Genomic DNA, 26,909 nt, shown 5'->3' with positions numbered 1-26,909 from the left:
CATGTCATATATATATATACATACATATATATATATATATATATATATATATATATATATATATATATATATATATATATATATATATCTATGTATGTATATATATCTATCTATCTATGTATATATATATATATATATATATATATATATATATATATATATATAATGCTATATGTGGTCTTTACTTTGGATTTTGTCTTATTTCAGGCTCTTCTAAAACTGCCGTCGAAGATATCAGAGCATAAAGAAGTGATTCAGTTCTTTGAAATTGATGCTGATGATATTAATCCTCCTAAAGAGTGAGTATCTTCTGAAATCTTGGTGTAATACCAGTATTTTGTTTTTTCTTTTTGTTCACTAATTTATAGGTATTACATGATGTATGACTCTGTACCTGACCTGGAGGTTCTAATTACAGATGTTGCAGGGTGTATGATTCCTCTTCGTGGTATAGAGTTTGTTGTTGTTGTGGGGTTTAATGCCATTTTTCAGCACACGGTAAGGTATACATGGCGGCCAGTATTAATGGTGGAGGAAGAACTGGGGAAAACCCAGGAAAGAACCACCGACCCTCGAGAAGCTACTGGCAAGCTTTCTCACATACCCACATTGGCCAAATCCGAGACTCAAACCTATGCAGACAGAGGTGAGATGTCAGTGGTCCATAACAGAGAGCGCATTAGACCACTCGGCCACGTCTAGAGGTTGTAATTACACAGAAGTGCATGTTTCTTCTTCCTGACCTAGAGGTTCTAATTACAGATATTACAGGATGTGTGTTTCCTGTACTCAGTCTAGAGGTTGCAATTACATATATGTTTCCTGTACCTGACCTGGAGGTTCAACAGTCTAGAGGTTGCAATTACATATATGGTGTATATTTCCTGTACCTGACCTGGAGGTTCAAATTACAGATTTTATAGGGTGTATACTTCCTGTACTCAGTCTAGAGGTTGTAATTGCATATATGGTGCATGTTTCCTGTACCTGACCTGGCGGTTCAAATTACAGATTTTATAGGGTGTATACTTCCTGTACTCAGTCTAGAGGTTGTAATTGCATATATGGTGTATGTTTCCTGTACCTGACCTGGAGGTTCAAATTACAGATTTTATAGGGTGTATACTTCCTGTACTCAGTCTAGAGGTTGTAATTGCATATATGGCATATGTTTCCTGTACCTGACCTGGAGGTTCAAATTACAGATTTTATAGGGTGTATACTTCCTGTACTCAGTCTAGAGGTTGTAATTGCATATATGGTGTATGTTTCCTGTACCTGACCTGGCGGTTCAAATTACAGATATTATAGGGTGTATACTTCCTGTACTCAGTCTAGAGGTTGTAATTGCATATATGGTGTATGTTTCCTGTACCTGACCTGGCGGTTCAAATTACAGATATTATAAGGTGTATACTTTCTGTACATGACCTGCTGATTCTAATTACAGATATTACAGGATGTGTGTTTCTTTTGCTTGGCATGTAGGTTCTAACCACAGATATTACAGGGTGTATGTTTCCTGTACCTAACCAGGAGGTTCTAATTACATAAATGGTGTATGTTCCTGTGCTGTACCTGACCTGGGTGTAATTACAGATATTACAGGGAGTATGCTTCCTGTACATGGCCTGGAGATTCTTCTTAACACATATTATATGGTGTTCATTGTGTGTACATGGCCTGGAGATTCTAATTACAGATACTATATGGTTTGCATTGTGTGTACATGACATGGAGGTTCTAATTATATATATATATATATATATATATATATATATATATATATATATATATATATATATATATATATATATATATATATATATATATATATATATATATATATATATATATATATATATATATATATATATATGTATATCTGGTGTACATTGAGTGTACATGGCCTGGATATTCTAATTACAGATATTACATGGTGTACATCATGTGCACATGGCCTGGGAATTTTAATTACAGATATTATGTGGTGTGCATTGTGTGTATATGGCCTGGCGGTTCTAATTACAGATATTAAATGGTGTACATTATGTGTACATGGCCTGGAGATTCTAATTACAGATATTACAGCGTGTATATTTCCTGTACATGGCCTGGATGTTCTAATAACAGATATTATATGGTGTACATTGTGTGTACATGGCCTGGAGGTTCTAATTACAGATATTATATGGCACACATTGTGTGTACATGGCCAGGAGGTTCTAATTGCAGATATTATATGGCGTACATTGTGTGTACATGGCCTGGATGTTCTAATTACAGATATTATATGGTGTACATTGTGTGTACATGACCTGGAGGTTCTTCTTGCAGATATTATATGGTGTACATTGTGTGTACATGACATGGAGATTCTAATTACAGATAGTATATGGTTTACATTGTGTGTACATGACATGGAGGTTCTAGTTACAGATATATATATATATATATATATATATATATATATATATATATATGGTGTAATAATAATAATAATGAGGACTTTGTATAGCGCCTAATCATTAGAAGCTCTAAGCGCTTTACAACATTGAACAACACCTATAAGATAAGAAATGAAATAATATTATTACAAAAACAAACAACAGGAAATTAGAAAAACATTAAAAAATAAAAAAACATGCTGAGAATATTTCAGGTAGGAAACATTATTAGGTCTTTAAGTTTGTTCTTGCAGTCAAAATAACTGAGTTTTGAGAGCCCTCTTGAATGTGATCACTGTGTCTTTGTGGGCAATTCATTCCATGTTGCTGGGCCCTGGTATGCAAAAGAACGCTGTCCATATGACTTTGTTTTCATAGTGGGAATAATGAGCATACAGTTGTCAGAAGAGGAGCGTAAGTATCTTGCTGGTGTGTACACATGGGTGAGGTTGGATAGGTATGTTGGACTACAGTCCAACAGTGAAACGTAGCACAGAGAACAAATTTTGTGTTTGATTCTGGATCGAATGGATAGCCAGTGTAGGGTACAGAGCAGCGGGGAGATGTGCTCTGATCGTGGTGCTCTAAGTATGATCCGAGCAGCTATGTTTTGAACTTTTTGAAGTTTCTGGAGTAGATATTGAGATGAACGAGACAGAATTGAGTTACAGTAGTCCAGTCTTGAAAGTACTGATGAACACACAAGTGTTTTAGTGGCATCAACTGAAAGATATTTGCAAATTGAGCTGATCCGTCTCAGCTCAAGATATGCAGCCTTGCATATGTTCATGACATGTTGGTGCAATGTGAGAGTACTGTCCAGAGTAACACCTAGGTTTCGTACTGATTGTGTGAATTTAATGTTGGCATTGCTGATATTTATTGTTTGAGGTAAAGGATGTGAATGAGAAAGTCTTTGTGTTGTAATCAGAATGGCTTCAGTTTTATCATCATTCATCTGCAGCTTGTTACAAGTCATCCATGATTTCACATCAGAAATGCACCTCTCTACACCTTGGATGGTAGCATCAACTTCAGTTGGGTGGCTAGATTTGTATATTTGGGTGTACATGGCTTGGAGGTTCTAATTACAGATATTATATGGTGTTCATTGTGTGTACATGGCCTGGAGGTTCTAATTACAGATATTATATGTTGTTCATTGTGTGTACATAACCTGGAGGTTCTAATTACAGATATTATATGGTGTTCATTGTGTGTACATAACCTGGAGGTTCTAATTACAGATATTATATGGTGTTCATTGTGTGTACATGGCCTGGAGGTTCTAATTACAGATATTATATGGTGTTCATTGTGTGTACATAACCTGGAGGTTCTAATTGTAAATATTATATGGTGTACATTATGTGTTCTTGTCCTGGTAATGCTTCAACTTTTGATCATGCATTTTGTTCTCTCTACTACAAATTTTGACACTAAATGACTCTCTTATGTTTAGAGCAACAGTTATGAAATTTTTAAGATTTATTAAAGAACTTTCCTTTTCATTTTCATCCCTTTTCAAGGAAATTAATGGTCTTAATCGTGGACTTTTTTATATTTTGGCCTGACATTGAGTTCATACTTAAAATGATGTATGAAATCCCCAGACCTACTACACAACTGAAGTCAAATGTGTGAGTTGGAATTTGGTCCAGTCTTAAAGGTTTATTTTTTTATTCAAATTAATCCATAGAGGATATCTTTGTTTTTAACTCAGTATGGGAAATATGACACAAGGGAAGTGGAAATTTGTATTGTCAGGAGTGCAAAAGCCATGATTTGTATGGGTTATCCTCATTCCATGCCAGTGTAATTAACAGCTGCATTACTACATCAATAAAAAGAAATTCCTATGTTTTGCCGTAATTTTAGATAGAAATGTTTTAAATATGTAGCTAGTACATATCATACTTCAAATTTTGTATTTTGACAAAATAATTTTGTATTTTGACAAAATAATAACTGTATTCATATGAAAATAAAGACATTTTTATTTTTGCTAACATATTTCATGCAGAGAAATGTTGGGATGGGTTAACTAGAAACAAAACGGAGCGATTGTATCTGATTGACTTCATAGTATAACATCTTAAGACGACAGGTTTTACTGATTCTGAGTTTACTTGTGAGGATTTTCATTCTTCATTTTGTTTATTTCTACATTTAAATGTAAAATTTTGTGTGGCTTGACAAGCTTGCAGTTTAGCATGGTTGCAGACATTGTATCCAATATTTGATTGTTTCTTAATGTTAGTTTGCAATGAATAATAATCAGATTTCTGATTTATCCAGCATTTTTATCAAACATGATTGTTATGTGAGCTAAAATTGCTACTTAAAAAAATTGTATTACTATATTTAATCATGATGCTTTTTTCCTAATAAAAATTAGTACCATTTATCATAGAGGTGTTTACAGGTATACAAGACTGTATGGGTGACACATACAACATGAACTGGTGACACATAGAACAGGTCATATAAGTTCAGTCACTGACACTTTCTATTATTCATGTACAAAACTAATTATAAAAAAAGTTTATACTTGAAGTTTGCTTTTTTGCTGTTTATTGTTAGTTTTTAGGCATTTCTTGATGGTACCTCATTGATTGCAAAAATGTACACTTGAGAATCTACAGCTGACACATTTTAAGTTCTGTATATCCAGATGTGGAGGGAGAGAGAATGGAAGGGAGGGAAAGAGAAAGTCTAAGAACATTTTGATACTTCCTGAAATTGAAATTTTCAATTTATGTTTTTTTTGTAAATTGAAATAAATTGAAATTGAAATTAAATTGAAATAAATTGAAATTAAAGTGTAAAATGAAATAAATTGAATTTAAGTATAAATTGAAATTGGTTTTTATTGAATGAACAACTGACTAGATGCACAAAGAACAGATTCTTATAAAATGATAGGTGTTGAAATAAACGCTTGATCACTTTTCACCTATTTAGTTTTTAATGTTAGTCCTGCAGTTTGTAAAATATTAAAGAAATCATTCAGTTTAAATTGCTTTAGATGATTGCATATATTACTGTTAGTGATAACATTGTGTTGTCAAGGAAGTGTTCTTGATGTAATAAGAACTATGGGCTTAAAATCAGTTCAAAATGGACATTGTTTATATCAGAGATTTTCTTCTTCTATCATTCAGTGGAAAAGACAAGGACATTTTGATGCTAAAACACTATCTTGTATTAACACAATGTCATACATTAACACACTGTCTTGTATTAACACAATGTCATACATTAACACACTGTCTTGTATTAACACAATGTCATACATTAACACACTGTCTTGTATTAACACAATGTCATACATTAACACACTGTCTTGCATCATAAGTGATTCTTAATAACCTACATTTTATATTCTTGCCTAAAATCTATGGATGCTGTCAGTAAATAAATTGAAGATTTATCACCCATTTTTTCCTTAAAGTCATGAAGATAAACAGTCAAGAGCTCTTTTCAGAGGACAAAAGCCTTGTATCTGAATGAAGTCTTATATTCTTGTATAAAATTTGCAAAAAAATGATTTTGGCTTGTACACAATGATGGTAGCATGGTTACCATGTGTGTAGAGCATTCAAGAATTACTATCCATAAGCTAAATTTAAATTGAAGAGACAGACTATGATATGTTTTTTTTATATGAAGAAATGACATAATAATATTTGCAAGATTTTATTTGTCAGACGTCCATTTATTAAATGAATTAAATATGACTTATGAACAGACAGAAGTCACCAGTGAAGGCTGAAAAAATTTCTCCACCCAGAATGCTGGAGCATTATATCGCCACAGATGACTACACCAAGCAGGAGAAAGGGGAGATAAGTCTTGTAGCAGGGATGGTTGTGGAAATTGTTGAGAAATCTGAATCAGGTAAGTCTGGTCTTCTCAACTGAGCTCAAGCATTTCCCAAAGATAAAATTGGATTAGCTGGACAGTTAGATTATTACGTTTTTATTTTTAATGTTTGTTCCATCTAAGGTGAAGAAAAAACCCATGTTTCCTATTGCACTAGTTTTAAAAATTAGGGTAGGCTTTTTTTTTAAAAAAAAATTTTGTATAATTAAATGTGATTTTTTTTTAAAGCAATTTTTACTATATGGAAAAAAAAGTGCTAGGATTGGCAATAAGAAATGGCTGGTGGCTGACCACAAGAACCATTTTTTTGGCACTTATTGTGTCAGGTTAAAGCTGTAGTGAAACAGTGACAGTAGGATTTATTTGACTACAGGGGACATACATGCAGTTCACCTATTTTATGTCAGGTGTATTTGTTTGGCTTTATATAAAAATAATGAATTTGTGAATTTGAAAGGAACCATAAGCAGCACTGTTCAGAAACAATATCATTTTTAGACTTTACAAGTTCTTAGATTTATTAAAATTGTTCGCAGATAAATAAGTGAAATATTTAAAGATGTAAAATGTAATCATAAATGTGATCTGTCAAAAGTTTATAACAAAATATTTAATGAAATTAGTAATGACAAGGATTGAAATTAACAACATAAAGAGAAAAAACACCTGTAATGGCGAAGAAATTGAAATTAAGGTTAAATAAAAGCCTTGAAGCGGCCTATATTACAGGTTACGCAAAATTTCCTGCATATCGGGTGTGTTCTATTCACTTGATCATTGCAGAATCCTCCACATATTGGGTATGTTCCATTCATATGATTATTACAAAATCCTTCACATATTGGGTATGTTCCATTCATATGATCATTACAAAATCCTTCACATATTGTGTATGTTCCATTCATATGATCATTACAAAATCCTCCACATATTGGGTATGTTCCATTTATATCATCATTACAAAATCCTTCACATATTGGGTATGTTCCATTCATATCATCATTACAAAATCCTTCACATATTGGGGATGTTCCATTCATATCATCATTACAAAATCCTTCACATATTGGGGATGTTCCATTCATATGATCATTACAAAATCTTCCACATATTGGGTATGTTTCATTCATGTGATAATTACAAAATCTTTCACATATTGTGTATATTCCATTCATATGATGATTGCAGACTTCCACATATTGGGTATGTTCCATCACACGATCATTGCAAAATCTTCCATATATTGCTTATGTTCCATTCACATGATCAGTGCAACATCTTACACATTTTGGGTATATTCCATTCATATGATCATTGCAAAATCTTCCACATATTGGGTATGTTCCATTCACATGATCATTGCAGAATCTTCCACATATTGGGTATGTTCCATTAACATGATCATTGCAAAATCTTCCACATATTGGGTATGTTCCATTCACATGATCATTGCAAAATCTTCCACATATTGGGTATGTTCCATTCACATGATCATTGCAGAATCTTTCCTATATTGCATATGTTCCATTCACATGATCAGTGCAAAATCTTCCACATATTGGGTATGTTCCATTCACATGATCATTGCAGAATCTTCCACATATTGGGTATGTTCCATTAACATGATCATTGCAAAATCTTCCACACATTGGGTATGTTCCATTCACATGGTCATTGCAGAATCTTTCATATATTGCGTATGTTCCATTCACATGATCAGTGCAAAATCTTCCACATATTGGGTATGTTCCATTCACATGATCATTGCAAAATCTTCCACATATTGAGTATGTTCCATTCACATGATCAGTGAAAACTCCTCCACATATTGGGTATGTTCCATTCACATGATCATTGCAGAATCTTCCACATATTGGGTATGTTTCATTAACATGATCATTGCAAAATCTTCCACATATTGGGCATGTTCCATTCACATGATCATTGCAAAATCTTCCACATATTGGTTATGTTCCATTCACATGATCATTGCAGAATCTTTCCTATATTGCGTATGTTCCATTCACATGATCAGTGCAAAATCTTCCACATATTGGGTATGTTCCATTAACATGATCATTGCAAAATCTTCCACATATTGGGTATGTTCCATTCACATGATCATTGCAGAATCTTCCACATATTGGGTATGTTCCATTAACATGATCATTGCAAAATCTTCCACATATTGGGCATGTTCCATTCACATGATCATTGCAAAATCTTCCACATATTGGTTATGTTCCATTCACATGATCATTGCAGAATCTTTCCTATATTGCGTATGTTCCATTCACATGATCAGTGCAAAATCTTCCACATATTGGGTATGTTCCATTAACATGATCATTGCAAAATCTTCCACATATTGGGTATGTTCCATTCACATGATCATTGCAAAATCTTCCACATATTGGGTATGTTCCATTCACATGGTCATTGCAGAATCTTCCACATAAGATGTATTGCATATGTTCCATTCACATGGTCAGTGCAAAATCTTCCACATATTGGGTATGTTCCATTCAAATGATCATTACAAAATCTTCTAGTTATTGGGCATGTTCCATTCACATGGTCATTGCAAAATCTTCCACATATTGGGTATCTTCTATTCACTTGATTAGCACAAGGACTTATCAGTCTGCACATGCATATCAATGGAAAGATGAAAAATTGGAACCAGTCTTAGAAATAAGATAGTGTGTTTGAAAGACTTCATAATTTCAAAATGCTTTCAGCCATCACCACTTAAAAAACACATTAACTAACAGTCCTGGTATCTTGACTTGCATCACTGTTCCTCTGCACCACTGGTCTATTGAGAACAACAAGAACATATCCAGAAGACTGTTCCATAATATTCCTGTACTGTGAGGAATGTTCAGGATCTTGAATGGAACATACCCATTGTGGCCATTATCTTCAGGTAATGTAGGTAAGACTGGTATCATGTTATTTGACTGGTTCACCATCTAAAGTCAATAAATACTTTTAGTTTGGTTAGTAAGGTTGTCTAAGTATCACAGTAATGGCTCATATAACAGTTTATAGCTAATGCATTTGATTTGCATTCTGTGAGTTGTATATTTTAACCCTGTTAATTATGTATTTGCATCCTGTGAGTTGTATATCTTGCACCTTGTGAATTATATATTTTCACCCTGTGAATTGACTATTTTCAGGCTGGTGGTTTGTAAATGCAGAAGATGAACAGGGTTGGGTACCCAGCACATACTTAGAAAGGGAAGATGGAGTGAAAGAGGACACAACTATCAAGGCCCAACCTGGGGAAGGCGAGTTGACAAATTTATTTTATTGAATCTGCTTTTGACAAATATTGTGACAGAGGTATCACAGGGGTACCATTGAGGCTAATATTTTTAAAAGCTACATTTTCATTTGAATGTAGGGATTATATGTTTCTTCTGGTAGAAATCTTTACCAGATCTTAATGAGTCATTTAATCTTGAGCCCTAAGAGTACTGGTTTCTACACATCAGAGAGATTTAGTGAATTTTTATACCAAAAATAAGTGTATGATCACATTTACATAATAACAGGAAAATCTTTCAAATTAAAGATAACAGTAAACATTAAAGATAACAGTAAACATTCCTAACAGTAAACATTCCTTACATGAAGGTGCCACTTCTATAAGTTTGCTTAATCATTTTCTGGTGTGGCATGCACTTCTTATCAAGTAGTGTAATGTATTTCATTTGCATGAGTGTCTAACGCATATCAATTTTGATGATCTATTGAGAAATAATCCTCTTTAAAAATGCCGTAAGCATTCAAAATAATATCAGTTAAGTCTGAGGAACAAAGCATCAGACAAAATTTATTATCCTCTTTAAATTTTGATATTCCTTTATGAATGGAGAACATCAGATAATTGCATATTTCATTTAATACATATAATTTGAGATGTAGTCATTGGTTTTGTGTGTGGCCTGAAAATTGATTAGTGTAACAACAGACCAGGGCATGATTGATACATGAAATCCAATATTGACACAGAACTGCAGCCACATTCATCCACTTTATCTGACAATGCTGTGCAGGCATTTTTATGGGCCTCTCTGGTGGCCTAGTGGTTAGAGCATCCGCCTCGGATGCAGGAGGTCATGGGTTTGAACCCTGGCCAAGTCATACCAAAGACTTATAATAATGGTATGAACAGCTGCCTCGCTATGCGCTCAGTATTAAGAGGTTAGTGTTAGGACTGGTAGGCCTGGTGTCAAGATAATGTGACTGGATGTGACATGATGCCACATGTCAGTGGCAAGATGCCCCAGGGTAGACATCGCTATAAACAGCCACACTGCAGACTTTGTTGCAATATGTTAAAGCTACATTAAAAAATCCAAATCACATCCACACACACATTTGTCTGGTGGATGCAAACTCCTACCCTCAATTATATACATAGGTCAATCACACAATGCAACTTAAATATACATAATTTTATAATTATGGACAAAAGCCAACACACAATACAAACTAAAAATTCATGACATATTATTATGGACAAAAGCCAATACACCATACAAATTAAACATAACAGTAATTTTGTGAGTCAAAAATCTGCAATGCATTTTCTCTCATACATCGCTTGCAGTCCATCAAAATTGCTAATTTCGACTTCTCAAAACCCTCTGGTTCTATTTGGATCAAATTTGGTAGAAATGTTTCTCGTGATGTGTTCTACCAAATTATGTTCTGGTTGTCACAACATAGTTAAAGAAGCAATGTCAGACAAAATTTTGATAGATCATGTCCTATGAAACAATCCAACAAGTTTGATGACAGTTACCTTGCCTTTTTCACTTTTAGTTGCTATATAAGCTACACCATTGCCTTTAAGAACATAATTTTAGCAGAACATGCTAGAATTAAAAAAATTCCACTCAGCAATGTTAACATCTGACTTCTTTAGCAAGTGTGGAGATTCCTTAAAAACAAGCTGGAAAGCATTTTATTTTTGTCTAGAACAGCTGGGCCTGTGTCAATCAGACTTGGTGGAAATATTTCTTAGGCTGTTTCAGAGGACTTGCTCCATCAAAGTTTTGTCCAGATGGGTTCTACTAGCAGTGGTATGGCTTATTTAACAACTAGGTGGAAAATCTATTTTTGATGTCTTGTCCAGAATAGACAAGTTAGTTTTGATAAAACATGGTTAGGAATGTTTATTAGGACAGGCTGTATCAAAATATAGTCTGTATTGGCTCTACTAGCAGTAGTGTAGCTTCTATAGCAACCATGTTGAAAACCTCTTTTCAGCTTCTTTTCCAGAAGTGCTAGTACCATTTTCAGTCAGACTGGGTAAGAATGTTTGTTAGGCATGGTATATCAAAATTGTTTCATTTGTGACTCTCCATTGCAACATTGTGTGATAAATAGCAGGAATATAGAAAGCCTGTTATCACTGAGCTACTGAGCCAGTGTCATTCACGCATGGTACATAGCAATGTGTTTTAAGAAATGCACTATCAGAATTATATATGAGGTGGCTCTTCTAGCAACAGTGTGGCTTCCATAGTAACTGGTAGTAAATTTTGACATCTCGGGAACAGCTGAGACAATTTTGATCAAACATGGTAGGATTGTTTAATGCTTATGGAAATTGTATCTTGGTTAGCTGCCCGTGAACTGGTGTGGTGCGTTTTCATAACAGTTAAGCAAGTTATGATCAAACTTAGCAGGAATGTGTCTTAGGACATGATCTATTTCAGTTACTCTCCTAGCATCAGTGTGGCTTTACTGGCAACCTTATGGAAAACCTATTTTTGACATCTTGAGTAAATGAGCCAGTTTTGATCAGACTTGGTAAGAACTTTTCTTATGCCATGCTTTGTCAAAATTTTGGCAGGGTGGCTTCATTATCTTTTGTGTGGCTTCCATAGAAACCAGATTGATAACCTATTTTTGACTTCTTCTCTAGAATTACTGAACCATTTTCAATAAAACTTGGTAGGAATCATTTTGAATGACATGCTGTACCACAATCATCTTTTGGCTCGTTCAGCCTAGCATGAATGTGGCTTCAGTAGTTATGATGTAGAAAATCTATTGTCAACTTGTTCACCAAAGTAGCTGAGTTCAGTTTTCATAAATCTTGGTAAAAATTTTACTTCTTTCATGCTTTATCAAAATTTTGTTCAAGGTGTTCCCCCAAGCAGTTTTGTTGCTTGCTTAGCAACCGGGTGGAAAACCTTTATTGAACTTCTTTTGATCAAGCTTGGATTCCATTACAAATTTCTCCTCTTTCTGGAAGATAAAAGGCTCTGGATTGAGTATGACTTATGAAAAATTTGGATATTCTGTAAATATTATAGATGGTTTCCTTTTTTATCTGGGAAAACTGACTAATGAGAAGTTTTTCAAACTTCCAAACTGACCCAATCCAACAGCATAAAAACTGATCAGAGTATAAGTCATTCAAAGGGCCACAAACAGTTTCATCCTAAAACAAACAAATCTTTGCAACATTTGCCTGTTACAGTGGTGAATAAAGTGTGAACATGATTATGAATGCCTGGTTAAAGCTGTACTGATTAATCGGCCATACTCATAATTGGGCTGATTATTGGAACAGTCGGTATAATCATTATTGGCAAAAGTAATCAGTGCCGATGTAAACAAATTTCCAAAATATAAATATAATCATAACAGTCATCTTGACATGGGTTGAATTTTAATTCAGAATTAAATAGTGGAAGTTAAGGAATAAATATTTGGTTTGGGGTTTAACTGAAAGACAGTACTTTTTAACACACTTGCTGTAAACTACTGCTGATTGTCTGCTCACAACAAATTATCAATACCATGCATGCACTCATCCCAATCACAGCAGCCAACCAGCCAATGAGGCTTCGTGTGTCTGTTGAACTTCCAGCTTACACATTACAGGGATGGTCCTGGCTTTTAAAAAGTTGTTGCCAAAATAAATTGCCAATCTCAATATTTTGTTGCCAATTTTCAAAAAAGGTCGCCAGAATAAGTAGTGAATATTTTTCCAAGACTATTAATATAATACGCAATGTAAAATTGAAAAAGATGGGATAGTTATTACTTTATTGACAACAAGCAATACAGCCATAATATTACAAAATAAATCATTACATTACTGTTTTGCACTACTTCCATGGTCTTTGCATTGTGCATCACCGTTAGTGCATAAGTCTAACTGTTGTCACCTGAAATAAATGCATTATCAAATGTAAAATATCTACTTTCCTTCAAAGCTGATGATATTATCAGGTAGTACATGAGCAGACAACATAATTTACCAATGATTTCAAAATGTAATGCATCTGTACCATTTAGACTGGTAGCTGTATCCTCATTATGGCTGTGTGACCAAAGGGATTTTAGGTGAAAACAAATTAAAGATGTCATTTAAGATTAGATAGGGAAGGTTGGAATTGAGTAAATAGAATAAACTGTCACCATTATCAGGCTTTGCATCAGCAACAAATGTACAGGAGACAATCAGAAAGTATCAAACATCATGGACAGTTTAGTAGCTAAAGATTATGGGAGTCAGAAAAAAATGAGACATGTATAATTGGATAATTGGAAAACATCAAACATCCTGGTCAGTTGAAAAAATAAAGATTATGGGAGTCAGAAAAACAATGAAGAAATTGGTAAACATCAAACATTATGGATGGTTGAAAAAGTAAAGATGGTGGGAGTTGGAAAGTCAGTAACAGTCTGGGGAAAGGGGTTATATTTTGCTAAAATTCAGGGTCAGCATTTAGTGATGGTTGATTTATAGGGCCCGCTCTTCAAATTGTAATGGTTAACCAAACATATTCTGTATGTAAGGAAAATGGGTGCTGGTATGTTTTTTGGTATATTTTGTAGTATATATCATTAAAGTCTAAACTCTGAAAGAAAGTAACAGCAAAGAATGTAAGGCAACAAGCTTTGTAAAATTCAACAAATAATTTATTTCCCTAGAATACAAAGTATAATTGTAATAAAAAAGCAAACGGTATTGCTAATCAAATCCCAAATAATCCTAGAATTACAGACTTGAGTCCTAATAATTTAAAGTCCTGAATCAAATTCAGTAGAAGTCCAAATTAAATCCAGAAGGTCATGTGGACAAGCAGGAATTGCTGGTTAGACATGCATAGGTCAAGGTCAAGGTTCTTGTATGGTGGCGCTCTACAGATTCGTATTTTGCATAGGGTTAGAATTTTAAAGAAAAATAATTTCCCCAGCTTTCCTCACTGGTTATACTGGCTATTTAAAAAAGACCTTGTATATCTTAGGTATAATTCAAAGAATCTTTAATTCCCTTTATTTTGGTGTATGGTTGATGGGTGTAATATGGGTTATAGAGTATACAGCTTGGCCTTACTCCAGATGTGCATCTTTCAAAAAAGTGCTAGCTCCACTTGGTCATTTTCACTTCCTGAACTTCAGAGGTAAATTGTATAAAAAAGAGCCAATAACTTTTTTTTACATTTTGTATATTTGGTAATTCATTCATTGTGTTTTCAGAAGCTGGTATCGTCTAGTATCACAAAATTCATTTTCCCTATTCTAATAGCTGCTATGGATAGTGTACTTTAGACTAATTCAGGCTGACTTTTTAGCACAAGGGAGCAGTCATTTTAGTTAGAAGTGTGCTTAGATCATGTACAGTTTCCAAAAGTACAATATCCAAAGAAATATCATCCACATTACATTAATGTAGCATAGAGGTATGCCAACATTCTCTCCATTGTGCATGTTTTAAATGCAAACAACTTCATCTTACATAAGTTACTCTCTCAAAAGTACATAATAACTGGTGAGCGCCCCCATGCTACTCTGTATGTAGATTATGAATATTTCCTTACCTTGCTGCTGTTAAGGGGAAAAAAGCAGTTTGCAAAGTAAAGCAAGGGAAGTAATCTATCTTCAAGCCTACTAAGTGTTTGTGTTTTGAAGAGAATTACCTCCCTTGTAAAACATTTACAAATGTAGAAAACCTGATTTTAATATACACAGTTTATGTAACAAGTAATGTAAATTAGCAAAACAAATACACCTTGACACAGATTTGTTTTTACTATTGTGAATCCATCTTCGCTAGCCAAGGTTCCAATAACCCTATCTACACCTTGGTGGATCGAACAGCTATATTGGTGCTTTGTCCTAGCGACATCTATTGGATTTCTTGTTTTGCCTCCCTTAGTATATAATGTCAACAAACCAATAGTGTGGTGCAATGTACATCCACTGAAAAGGGTGGATGCAATTGACCTAAAAAAGATACTTTGTAAGTTCAACATTGAAAGTATGACTTTGTACCAGAGGGAAGCCATTACAGGTGTATTTGCATGAAAAATATTTGTGCAAACACAGACCAACACTAGAAAATTGATTATTTATCAGTCCATTCAAGCTGCGTGCTCCCATTGTCTCGATCACATAGAAACAGTGTTCAAATTTGAACAACTGAATTTTGATTGGATGCGGTGGCATGCCGCCACATCCAATGAAAGTCACAGACCCAAAGCTCAGAAATATTTGGTCAATATGCCAAGGTGTAGATAGGGTTATCAGAACCTTGGCTTATGAAGATGTTGTGAATTCAGTTAAGGAACTGTATGATAATACACCATATGAGAAAATTTAGACTTTTTTGAGGAAATTTGGTTTATACAGCAAATTTTGACCATATAGTTAAGGTATTTTATATTCTGTTTTAGATTGTACTTTATTTTGTATACATTTTTCAGGAGTGGACTATCTGTATCTTTTGTATTTTGTATTCTTGTACGTTTTGTTTGGAAGTGTTTATATTATGTTTCTGTGCTATTCTTCATTTTTACATGTTACTTTTAATTGGCACCGTATTGCTGTTATTGTGCTGAGGAGTCATTAAGTACTAATACACACACAGACACACACACACACACACACACACACACACACACCCATTTCATTGTGCTGATGTACATGTGCCAATTAAAACCAACCTGCTACATCCATTCATCATTTAAACAAGAAATCTGTGTGGTCAAAGTGAATGTAATTTTGTTTATATCACTTCTGTGTGTCATACATACATGCCATAACAATGTGTCATGCAAAAAATATTATTTGTGGATAGACACATTTCTTCTGACTACAATGTAACCTGTAGCCATTATCAATAGTAAACAGTCATGCTGAGTGGTGATATAAAACTATTCTCAGAGTCCCTTCTTTGCCACCACAACATATGACTGTTGTTGTTTTTCTGGGTTTAAGGCCGTTTTTTAAATATATGATATGTCATGTAAAACTGTCTTTGAGCAGTTTAAAACAGTCCAGCTTAGTAGTCATAAAACTATCCTTGGGGTAATTTAAAACAGTCCTACTTAATAGTCATATTAAACTATCCTTGGGGCAATTTAAAACAGTCCTGCTTAGTAGTCATGTAAAACTATCCTTGGGGCAATTTAAAACAGTCCTACTTAATAGTCATATTAAACTATCCTTGGGGCAATTTAAAACAGTCCTGCTTAGTAGTCATATAAAACTATCCTTGGGGCAATTTAAAGTAATCATGCTTAGTAGTCATTTTAAACTATCCTTGGGGGAATTTAAAACAGTCCTGCTTTGTTGTCATACAAAGCTGTCCTTGGGGCAATTTAAATAGTCTTACTTAATAGTCATATTAAATTGGGGAAGTGTAAAACAGTCCTGCTTAGTAGTCATATAAAACTATCCTTGGGGCAATTTAAATAGTCCCACTTAATAGTCATATTAAACTATCCTTGGGACAGTGTAAAACAGTCCTGCTTAGTAGTCATATAAAACTATCCTTGGGGCAATTTAAATAGTCCTACTTAATAGTCAAATTAAACTATCCTTGGGGTAATTTAAATAGTCCTACTTACTAGTCATATTAAACTATCCTTGGGGCAATTTAAATAGTCCTGCTTAGTAGTCATATAAAACTATCCTTGTGGCAGTTCAAATAGTCCTACTTAATAGTCATATTAAACTATCCTTGGGCAGTTTAAAACAGTCCTGCTTTGTTGTCATACAAAGCTGTCCTTGGGCAAGTGTAAAATAGTCCTACTTAATAGTCATATTAAACTATCCTTGGGCAAGTGTAAAACAGTCCTGCTTAGTAATCATATGAAACTATCCTTGATTCAGTTTATACATTTGATTATCAATGAGGTAATTAAAAGGTAAGGCAGTCAAAGATAAACAACCACCATTTAATTGATAACCTAACTGGCTGACAATAGCGGGGGTGGGGTAGGGTGAGCACTGCTGTGGGAGAACCTGTTGAGCCATTTTGACATGGTAAAGTACACAGTCTGCTAGGGCCATCCATGGGAAAAGGCCATAATGGCCTTTATAGAAAGATGACCTCTGAAGAAGGGTTCAGCTCTCAAACTTGGTTCATGACAAATGCATATACTATGTACTGAATAGCTTTAGTATTATTAGTAGTAGTAGTATCATTATTATTTTTTTAAATATATTATTATTAGCATTAGTAGTATGCTACCAAGATAACTGTATTTAGCTTAGCTGTTTAGCAGAAACAAAACTAACAAAATATTAAAATAAAATGTTCCACACAAGATTACTATATCCTCACTTTAATCCCTCATATCATTACATCATCACTGATTCTCCTTTCATTGTCACATGTGTCATGGTTTTGATGGTTTTTAGCAGTTCCTTTATTCACTTCCAAACTTTATCCATGACTGGGTTTTTTTGGGGCCAGCTGGTTTAATTAGGCATGAAAACAGCTGTTCACACTTCAGACAATTGATGGATTAAGCAGTTGGTCAAGTCAGTCAAAATTTATGAGAGACCTTTGATGATTAGGGAATGAAAAGAATCAGCTATTGATTCATGTAATATACTGTATATATACCATGCCTTGATCATCAAAGAAAAAAGTTTAATTTGTATACTTGGAGCATTCATTGCTGATGTGTTTCAATGTCTGAAAAAGGCAGGGTGAAACCACTGCTTGGTTAAGAAACACATGGTTCATATCAGTGGAAGGCAGGGTGAAACCACTTCTTGTTAAAGAAACACATGGCCACTGCCTGCCAAAGACAGATGACCACTGATTACATGATATGTTTATAGGAAATTTGGTGAGGGTGGGAAATTAGATTGATCATTGTGACCAGGTGATTGCTGAACTCAGATGACTGTTAGGACAGGTTTAACTGTACACCAAGTGAATCGATCCAATTTTTGTTTAAATCAAAGAGATTTGAAGAACAAAATAATTAGCAAGTTCAGAATCAGTGGCAACATTTTTTTAAGCTGGATTTTACTCCATATCTAGACTGCAAATTTAAATTTATAATTTTCAGCCATTTACTTTAGGCTTATGTCACTAGATAATTTCTTCTCAGTTGCAGGCAGTTGCTTTTTTTGGACCACATTTACTGCTCCACCCTTTGGACCTCAAAATGATATGATATTAAATAAATGACTCACATTCTTCTGACTCAGATTTTTTATCCATCTGCATTGGGTTGCTAGGCAGATGTCAGGCAGGAGAGCAATCTCATGGACACTTGTGCCTCTTGTTATTGTTGGATTTGTGTTGAAGCATAAAAATCCAAACTCAAACATACACTTCTACAAAGTTTAAAATCAAAGTTTACTTTCTTTTAAATCATCAAATAGATATAGACAGGAAAAGATATATTCATGCTTTAAAAAAGAGAATTAATGATGCGTGGATTTTGCATTATGGAAGAAAACTTATAATATTGCAAACCTAGTACATGTAATTGAGATTTATGCTAGTTGGTATTATTATTCAGATAAAGTGTATGTTTATTTCATAACACTACTGATCTGTGCCATGTAGACAAAAGGTTACATAGTATAAATATATATTACAAAAGGTTATATAATATAAATATATATTACTTAGTATAAATATATATTACATAGTTTAAATATGTATTACATAGTATAAATATATGTTACATAGTATAAATATATATTACATAGTATAAATATATGTTACATAGTATAAATATATTACATAGTATAAATATATTACCTAGTATAAATATATATTACATAGTTTAAATATGTATTTCATAGTATAAATATATTACATAGTATAAATATATGTTACATAATATAAATATAAGTTACATAGTATAAATATATGTTACATAGTATAAATATATTACATAGTATAAATATATTACATAGTAATAATATATTACATAGTATAAATATATATTACATAGTTTAAATATGTATTTCATAGTATAAATATATATTTTTGTATTACAGAAGAGAAGTATCTGTGTACTGACCCATTTCAGCCAACCAGTGCAGACGAGATTGCAATGGAGCGTGGAGCAGTGGTGGATGTCATAGAGAAAAACCTTCAAGGATGGTGGCTTGTGAGGTAAATCGATCAATATATATCATCTTAATCAGGTTGATTAAAGCTTCAGTCTAAACATCTGTGAATGTAGTGTTCCTTTTGATGAGTTGATGTTCTACATTTGCAGCACTTTGTTCTCCAACTGCAGGCAATGAGTATCATATTACGGATGTGATGTCATGACATTCTTTGCGACATAATACACTGATTTCACTATTTTTCATGGATTTCATTCAAACTACACAAATTTAAACAACACTTATTGGAAATAATTGGGTTTCTTCCTCAAGCCATCAATATCAGCACAGAAGAAACTTATTTTTTGTAAAATCATGACAGTTGATGCACATAAACATTTCTGGATTACATTACAAGATTTTCCAAAATTTGGGATAAAGTTTCTATTTTAAGATCTGAGGCAGTAACAGTGGTGTTAGTGTCATTGATAACTTTTATATGTATATTAATATATATCAGTTTCATTTTCTCCCAGAACAGTCAAAGCAAAAACTGAATCCTTTACTTAATTAAATTACCTTTAAGGTCTAAGGAAAAAAATACTTAACATTTATTTGTGATGACAGGACACTTATTAATCAGGTATGTTAATAAATCATATATTTGAATACAATCAAATTAAGTAATTTTATTACAAAATCTTCACAAACACAGAAGTCTATAACAATAACCTGTCAGCCACAGTTATGCCATGTCTCAAGATCTGATAGATTTTATGCTTAGTTCAAATTCCCTTCTGTATTTCAGGTACAATGGTAAAGAGGGATATGTCCCAGCAACCTACTTGGTAAAAACAGAGACCTACCAGGCCCATGTAGAGAAACTTAAGCGTAGAAGTGAGGAGGAGAGGAGTGGTGTACAGATCATTGGCAGTTTGTTAGATGTGAGTGATCTGTTGAAGAAGGACCCTGTACCAACCAAGGAACAAGATCAGACAGAAGCAGTCTATGAGGAGATCAAAAAGTCAAGGTCTCTAAAGAGGGGAGGTTCCATTAAACCCCCTCCTAGGCAGTCTGTCAAGGTACTGAACTTAAGTGTTTTCTGATCTTAATACATTCTGACTATAAGCTTTGAACTTTCTTTGTTGTATGGTTAGTGTTAGTAAACTTTGTCATATGGTTAGTGTTAGTACACCTTGTCATATGGTTAGTGTTAGTACACCTTGTCATATGGTTATTGTGTTTGTACACTTTGTCATATGGTTAGTGTTAGTACACTTTGTCATATGGTTAGTGTTAGTACACTTTGTCATATGGTTAGTGTTAGTACACTTTGTCATGTGGTTAGTGTTAGTACACCTTGTCATATGGTTAGTGTTAGTACACTTTGTCATATGGTTAGTGTTAGTACACTTTGTCATATGGTTAGTGTTAGTACACCTTGTCATATGGTTAGTGTTAGTACACCTTGTCATATGGTTATTGTGTTTGTACACTTTGTCATATGGTTAGTGTTAGTACACTTTGTCATATGGTTAGTGTTAGTACACTTTGTCATATGGTTAGTGTTAGTACACTTTGTCAGATGGTTAGTGTTAGTACACTTTGTTATATCGTTAGAGTTAGTACACTTTGTCTTATGGTTAGAGTTAGTACACTTTGTCATATGGGTAGTGTTAGTACACTTTGTCATATGGTTAGTGTTAGTACACTTTGTCATGTGGTTAGTGTTAATACACTTTGTCATATGATTAGTGTTAGTACACTTTGTCATGTGGTTAGAGTTAGTACACTGTCATATGGTTAGTGTTAGTACACTTTGTCATATGGTTAGTGTTAGTACACTTTGTCATATGGTTAGTGTTAATACACTTTGTCATATGATTAGTGTTAGTACACTTTGTCATGTGGTTAGAGTTAGTACACTTTGTCATATGGTTAGTAATTGTACACTTTTTTCGTGTGGTTAGTGTTAGTACACTTTGTCATATGGTTAGTGTTAGTACACTTTGTCATATCGTTAGAGTTAGTACACTTTGTCATATGGTTAGAGTTAGTACACTGTCATATGGTTAGTGTTAGTACACTTTGTCATATGTTTAGTGTTAGTATACTTTGTCATGTGGTTAGTGTTAATACACTTTGTCATGTGGTTAGAGTTAGTACACTTTATCATATGGTTAGTAATTGTACACTTTTTTCGTGTGGTTAGTGTTAGTACACTTTGTCATATGGTTAGTGTTAGTACACTTTGTCATATCGTTAGAGTTAGTACACTTTGTCATGTGGTTAGAGTTAGTACACTTTGTCATATGGTTAGAGTTAGTACACTGTCATATGTTTAGTGTTAGTATACTTTGTCATGTGGTTAGTGTCAATACACTTTGTCATATGATTAGTGTTAGTACACTTTGTCATGTGGTTAGAGTTAGTACACTTTGTCATATGGTTAGTGTTAGTACACTTTGTCATGTGGTTAGTGTTAGTACACTTTGTCATGTGGTTAGTGTTAATACACTTTGTCATATGATTAGTGTTAGTACACTTTGTCATGTGGTTAGAGTTAGTACACTTTATCATATGGTTAGTAATTGTACACTTTTTTCGTATGGTTAGTGTTAGTACACTTTGTCATATAGTTAGTGTGTGTGTGTGTGTGTGTGTGAGAGAGAGAGAGAGAGAGAGAGAGAGAGAGAGATTTATTCCAGTTGTTTCATATTTGAGCCAGTGATGGATTTAGTTCATTGTTATTGGAGAAGCATATCTCTCCTGCATCTGGCATGTAGTATTTTGCCACTTCTCATGAACTGTATTATGGAAATTCATGCAGCTTGAGGTGTAGTTGGTTCTAAATGAAAATGATACCATTCAGATATCCTGTATGACCACCTCTGTACCTATTTTGAAAATCTTTTCATCACAAACCCCATGGAATGGATGGTAATACCTATATAGTTTTACCCATAAAGACTTCTTATCTAGAGTGAAAATGATGCCAGTCTAATATCCAACATGAACACCATGGTAGCCATCTTGATTTTGTTCTAGTTGTTCAAGGGTTTAATGCCATTTTTCAGCACAATATAGGCTATGCATGGCGGCCAGTATAACTGATGGAGGAAGAACCCTGGAAAACCCGGGGAAGAACCACCACCCCACAAGAAGCTACTGGCAGGCTTTCCCACGTACCCACGCTAACGGTAGCCATCTTGAAAATGTTTTTCTGTTCTACCTGAATGAATAGTCATTATTGACATGGGGTTATCACTGGAAGAGTTGTGATATCTAGTTGATCAAAAATGAAAATGCTACTAATCTGACAACCAGTATGACCATCTTGAAATCTTGTTATCACTGTACCTAATGGTGATTATTGGGTGTTTGGTTTGGTTTGGTGTTTGGGTGACTGGTTTGTCATATGGTTAGTGTTAGTACATTTTGGTTATATGGTTAGTGTTAGTACACTTTCTTTCATGTGGTTAGTGTTAGTACACTTTATCATATAGTTAATGTTAGTACACTTTGTCATATGGTTAGTGTTAGTACACTTTATCATATAGTTAATGTTAGTACACTTTGTCATGTGGTTAGTGTTAGTACACTTTATCATATAGTTAATGTTAGTACACTTTGTCATATGGTTAGTGTTAGTACACTTTATCATATAGTTAATGTTAGTACACTTTGTCATGTGGTTAGTGTTAGTACACTTTATCATATAGTTAATGTTAGTACACTTTATCATATAGTTAATGTTAGTACACTTTGTCATATGGTTAGTGTTAGTACACTTTCAGCCTTCTTGGATATGTGAGAAAGCATGCCAGTAGCTTCCTGTGGATCAGTGGTTCTTCCAGGCATTTTTGCAGGTTATTATCAGTGTAAATTATCCCCCTCACCCCCCCCCAAAAAAAAAAAGAAGCCTGACTTTAATTATAGAAATTGGGCTAGGAGATTGGGGGTGGGGGATTAGGGACTAAACCAGGGGGTAGTAACTTCAGCAAGTTGTACAGTGTTGGTGATCAGTCATCTGCAAACCCAAAAGCAGCTGCTAAGAGGTTCATAACAAAAGGTAATAAATTATGGCCAAAAGAGTTGGCATTATGCCAAAAACAGTTTGAGGTTAATCATTGTTTTGTTCATACCTGCATGAATTGACAGAAATATAAAAATTTAGCCCCACCCACTGGCCCTCCTTTTTCCAACATTTGCATAATATTACATGTCAGTTAATTACAAGATACACTGATGTAATGATTGTCTATGCCAACATTCAGCATAATGTGGTCATATCATGTTTACAGAGTATAATAAAAAATACTGTGAGTGAAAGCTTTTTAACCTTAATGTCCTTATAGTCCGTTCCAATCTGCCTACCCCTTCCCCTTCTGCCTCTCTCCGATCTGCCTACCCCTTCCCCTTCTGCCTCTCTCCGATCTGCCTACCCCTTCCCCTTCTGCCTCTCTCCAATCTGCCTACCCCTTCCTGTTCTGCCTCTCTCCAAATCACTTTTTGAACCATTTTTTAAAGGTAACTTAATTTCTATTTTCTATTTATTTTTACTGTTTATTTCATACAGGATAAACATAATGAGTGTACTTTTGTCAGTTTCTACTCCTTAAAAGATGAAATTCTAAATTTCAACATAGTCATAAAGTCTTTTTATTGCCTAAAATTAAGCTGTTCATTAAAAAAGTTACCCGTTCTTGAACAAACTTGTCCCTTTTGCTACAAGTTCCCTAATTCATCTCCCCTCTTTAACAAATGCCTCTCTGGATCAGGGCCTATGATACTGGCCCTGAATCCTCAGTAACATTGCAATTGATTAATAGTTTATTGCACAGTGACAGATCTTAGTCTATACTTTTGCAGTTGAGTGTATGGAAGTACTGTATTCTTTCCTTTCCTTGCAGGATACCAGTATTAAATCAAAGCCTGTAGCAGCAGACCCTCGGAGATCCGCCTCAGTAAAGCAGGTCTACATCACTATTGCTGATTTCTCTGATCCTGTTGGAGATGGAATCAGCTTTAAGGCTGGAGAGAAAGTCCAGGTATTGTGTTCACATGTGTCTGCCGAGATGAAAAATTGCTTATATTACAGATGCACAGTATACCAGTTTACTGCAGTATTTTTTCCAGTGGTACGTTATTTACCATGGTACTTTTTCACTGTACTGGTACTTCGGTTGATTCCATCAGTTAGGAATATACGGAAATTAATCTTGTTATAAATTCAGTCATGTTTTCAGTATGTTTTAATTTTACATAACATCAAGTTTAAAATTACACAAATTAATTTTGAATATTACAAATATAATTATGATTCTAGCATGAATACTGTTACCCACTACAGCCATTTCAAGTCAGTGAAACATAGAAAGATACCTTTCTGTAGCATAATCAGTTACAACTCCTTAGCCTTTGACTTTATCACAAGGCCTTCATCAGAGAAATGACTTCTGTATGTTGACTTTATCACAAGGCCTTCATCAAAGGAATGACTTGTAAATGTTGACCTTATCACAAGGCCTTCATCAGAGGAATGATTTCTAAATGTTGACTTTATCACAAGGCCTTATCAGAGAAATGATGAAGGCCTTGTGACAAGTTTGAAAGCTAAGGCGTCATAACTAATTATGCTACAGAAAGGTATCTTTTCTTAGTAATATTTATAATCCTTTAATCACATGGTTGACATGTGTCACATATGCCACTCTGGTGGCTAAATGGGATGTTGTGAAAGCTATTCAGGCCAAATCCAAATTTTGGAAAGTTTCTTTGGAAAATGTCATTTTTCTTATAGTTATGTACAAAAATATGTCAATGTGCTAAGCATATTTATTCCTTTTGTTAGACTGAATATCCTAAGATTTTCAGGAAAACAGTTGTTTTGTTTGAATTTTATATAATTTCTTAAGTTCATTAAATATTTTCTCATTAGTTGAGTAATTGTGTTGTATGTTTACTGGTCCTCTCTGGTAAATATTTTGCCCAGGTGTTATATAAGTAATGTAACTACATTTGTATCGAGGGGATCTGCAATTTCCTTTTAAGTTGAGATATTTTATTTTATTTTATCTCAAGATGATAAATTGTATTTCAAATAATGGATATAATATGTGGTTATTTTGCCATAAATTAGAGCAAGATATTTTTTTCCAGTTAATTAACCGATGGGATTTTTCTTTTAAAAATGTGTCGGGCCCCTGCCCCAGAACATTAAATTGCTGGTCCCTAGTATGGTTGTGGTATACCATGGTACGTATCATTTGTATGTTCATAAATACTGTGGTACAAAATTTGTTGTGGTACCCTGCTTTAGTTTATAATTCAGAAATCCAGTGCAGTATTCCACAGTTTTTCTAAGAAGCATGTTTGTGTTACTGCACTAATAAAGAAGTATGGGAATGTTATGACACAGTTCATTTATCGAGCCACATGTAATGTCTGTAATCTGTCTCCATTAGTATTAGACACATTTCAGAATTTTTCATAGGGTGGGGGCTGGCGCATAACAGTGATTTTATGCCAATTTCAAATAACGTATCAAGTTGTATATATCATGTGTCATGTGTAATCAGTGACTAAAGTGGCAACACATTTCAGACTGTGGCCTTTGGTGATGTCCAGAGGTCTTCCCAAATCCCCTTGGTACTTAGCCTAGCCATAAGCTGAGAAACTATTGGGAAGGTAGCTGTGATTTTATGTATAAATTTCAGATAATACCAGAGTTGTTTGTCTCTCATTTTGGAGAATTGGCTTGTGCAGTTGAAGACCATAATGTCAGCACATCTGATTTTAACCCCCTGGGCCTTGGCTTGGGCTCTTTCCCAATTCCCCAGTGACTTAGCTACTGGGTAATAACATAGAAACAATACATATTCCCACCATATATCCATATATACACTGACTGGGAATGACAAGACAGATTTATGTATGAGGCTGTGATTGATCCAGGACATAGGGGTCCATCCTCACCCCAAGTGTCATAGCTTGGAAACTATTATTCATCCAGGTCATAGGGGTCCATCCTCACCCCAAGTGTCATAGCTTGGAAACTATTATTCATCCAGGACATAACGGTCCATCCTCACCCCAAGTGTCATAGCTTGGAAACTATCATTGATCCAGGACATAGGGGTCCATCCTCACCCCTGGTGTCATAGCTTGGAAACTATTATTGATACAGGACATAGGGGTCCATCCTCACCCCAGGTGTCATAGCTT

The 26,909-nt window shown here is 34.3% G+C and overlaps 1 protein-coding gene across 2 annotated transcripts in view; it reads left to right on the top strand.

Annotated features, from left to right (window-relative positions):
* LOC149795617 (uncharacterized) overlaps positions 1-26,909 on the top strand; it is an 87,169-nt gene that overhangs the window by 46,102 nt on the left and 14,158 nt on the right. For both annotated transcript variants that reach the window (XM_089965443.1, XM_089965442.1), the window contains exons 5-10: positions 208-299; positions 6,199-6,347; positions 9,518-9,628; positions 19,629-19,746; positions 20,491-20,764; positions 24,596-24,733. In XM_089965443.1, coding sequence (XP_089821569.1) covers positions 208-299; positions 6,199-6,347; positions 9,518-9,628; positions 19,629-19,746; positions 20,491-20,764; positions 24,596-24,733 — 882 coding nt within the window. The remainder of the gene's footprint in view (positions 1-207; positions 300-6,198; positions 6,348-9,517; positions 9,629-19,628; positions 19,747-20,490; positions 20,765-24,595; positions 24,734-26,909) is intronic.

The sequence above is a fragment of the Sinohyriopsis cumingii genome, chromosome 7 (assembly GCF_028554795.1).
Source record: "Sinohyriopsis cumingii isolate HCF-2022 chromosome 7, ASM2855479v2, whole genome shotgun sequence".
Taxonomy (NCBI): Eukaryota; Metazoa; Mollusca; class Bivalvia; order Unionida; family Unionidae; genus Sinohyriopsis; species Sinohyriopsis cumingii.
Note: the sequence above shows the minus strand (reverse complement) of the source record. Positions and strands in the feature narration are given on the sequence as shown.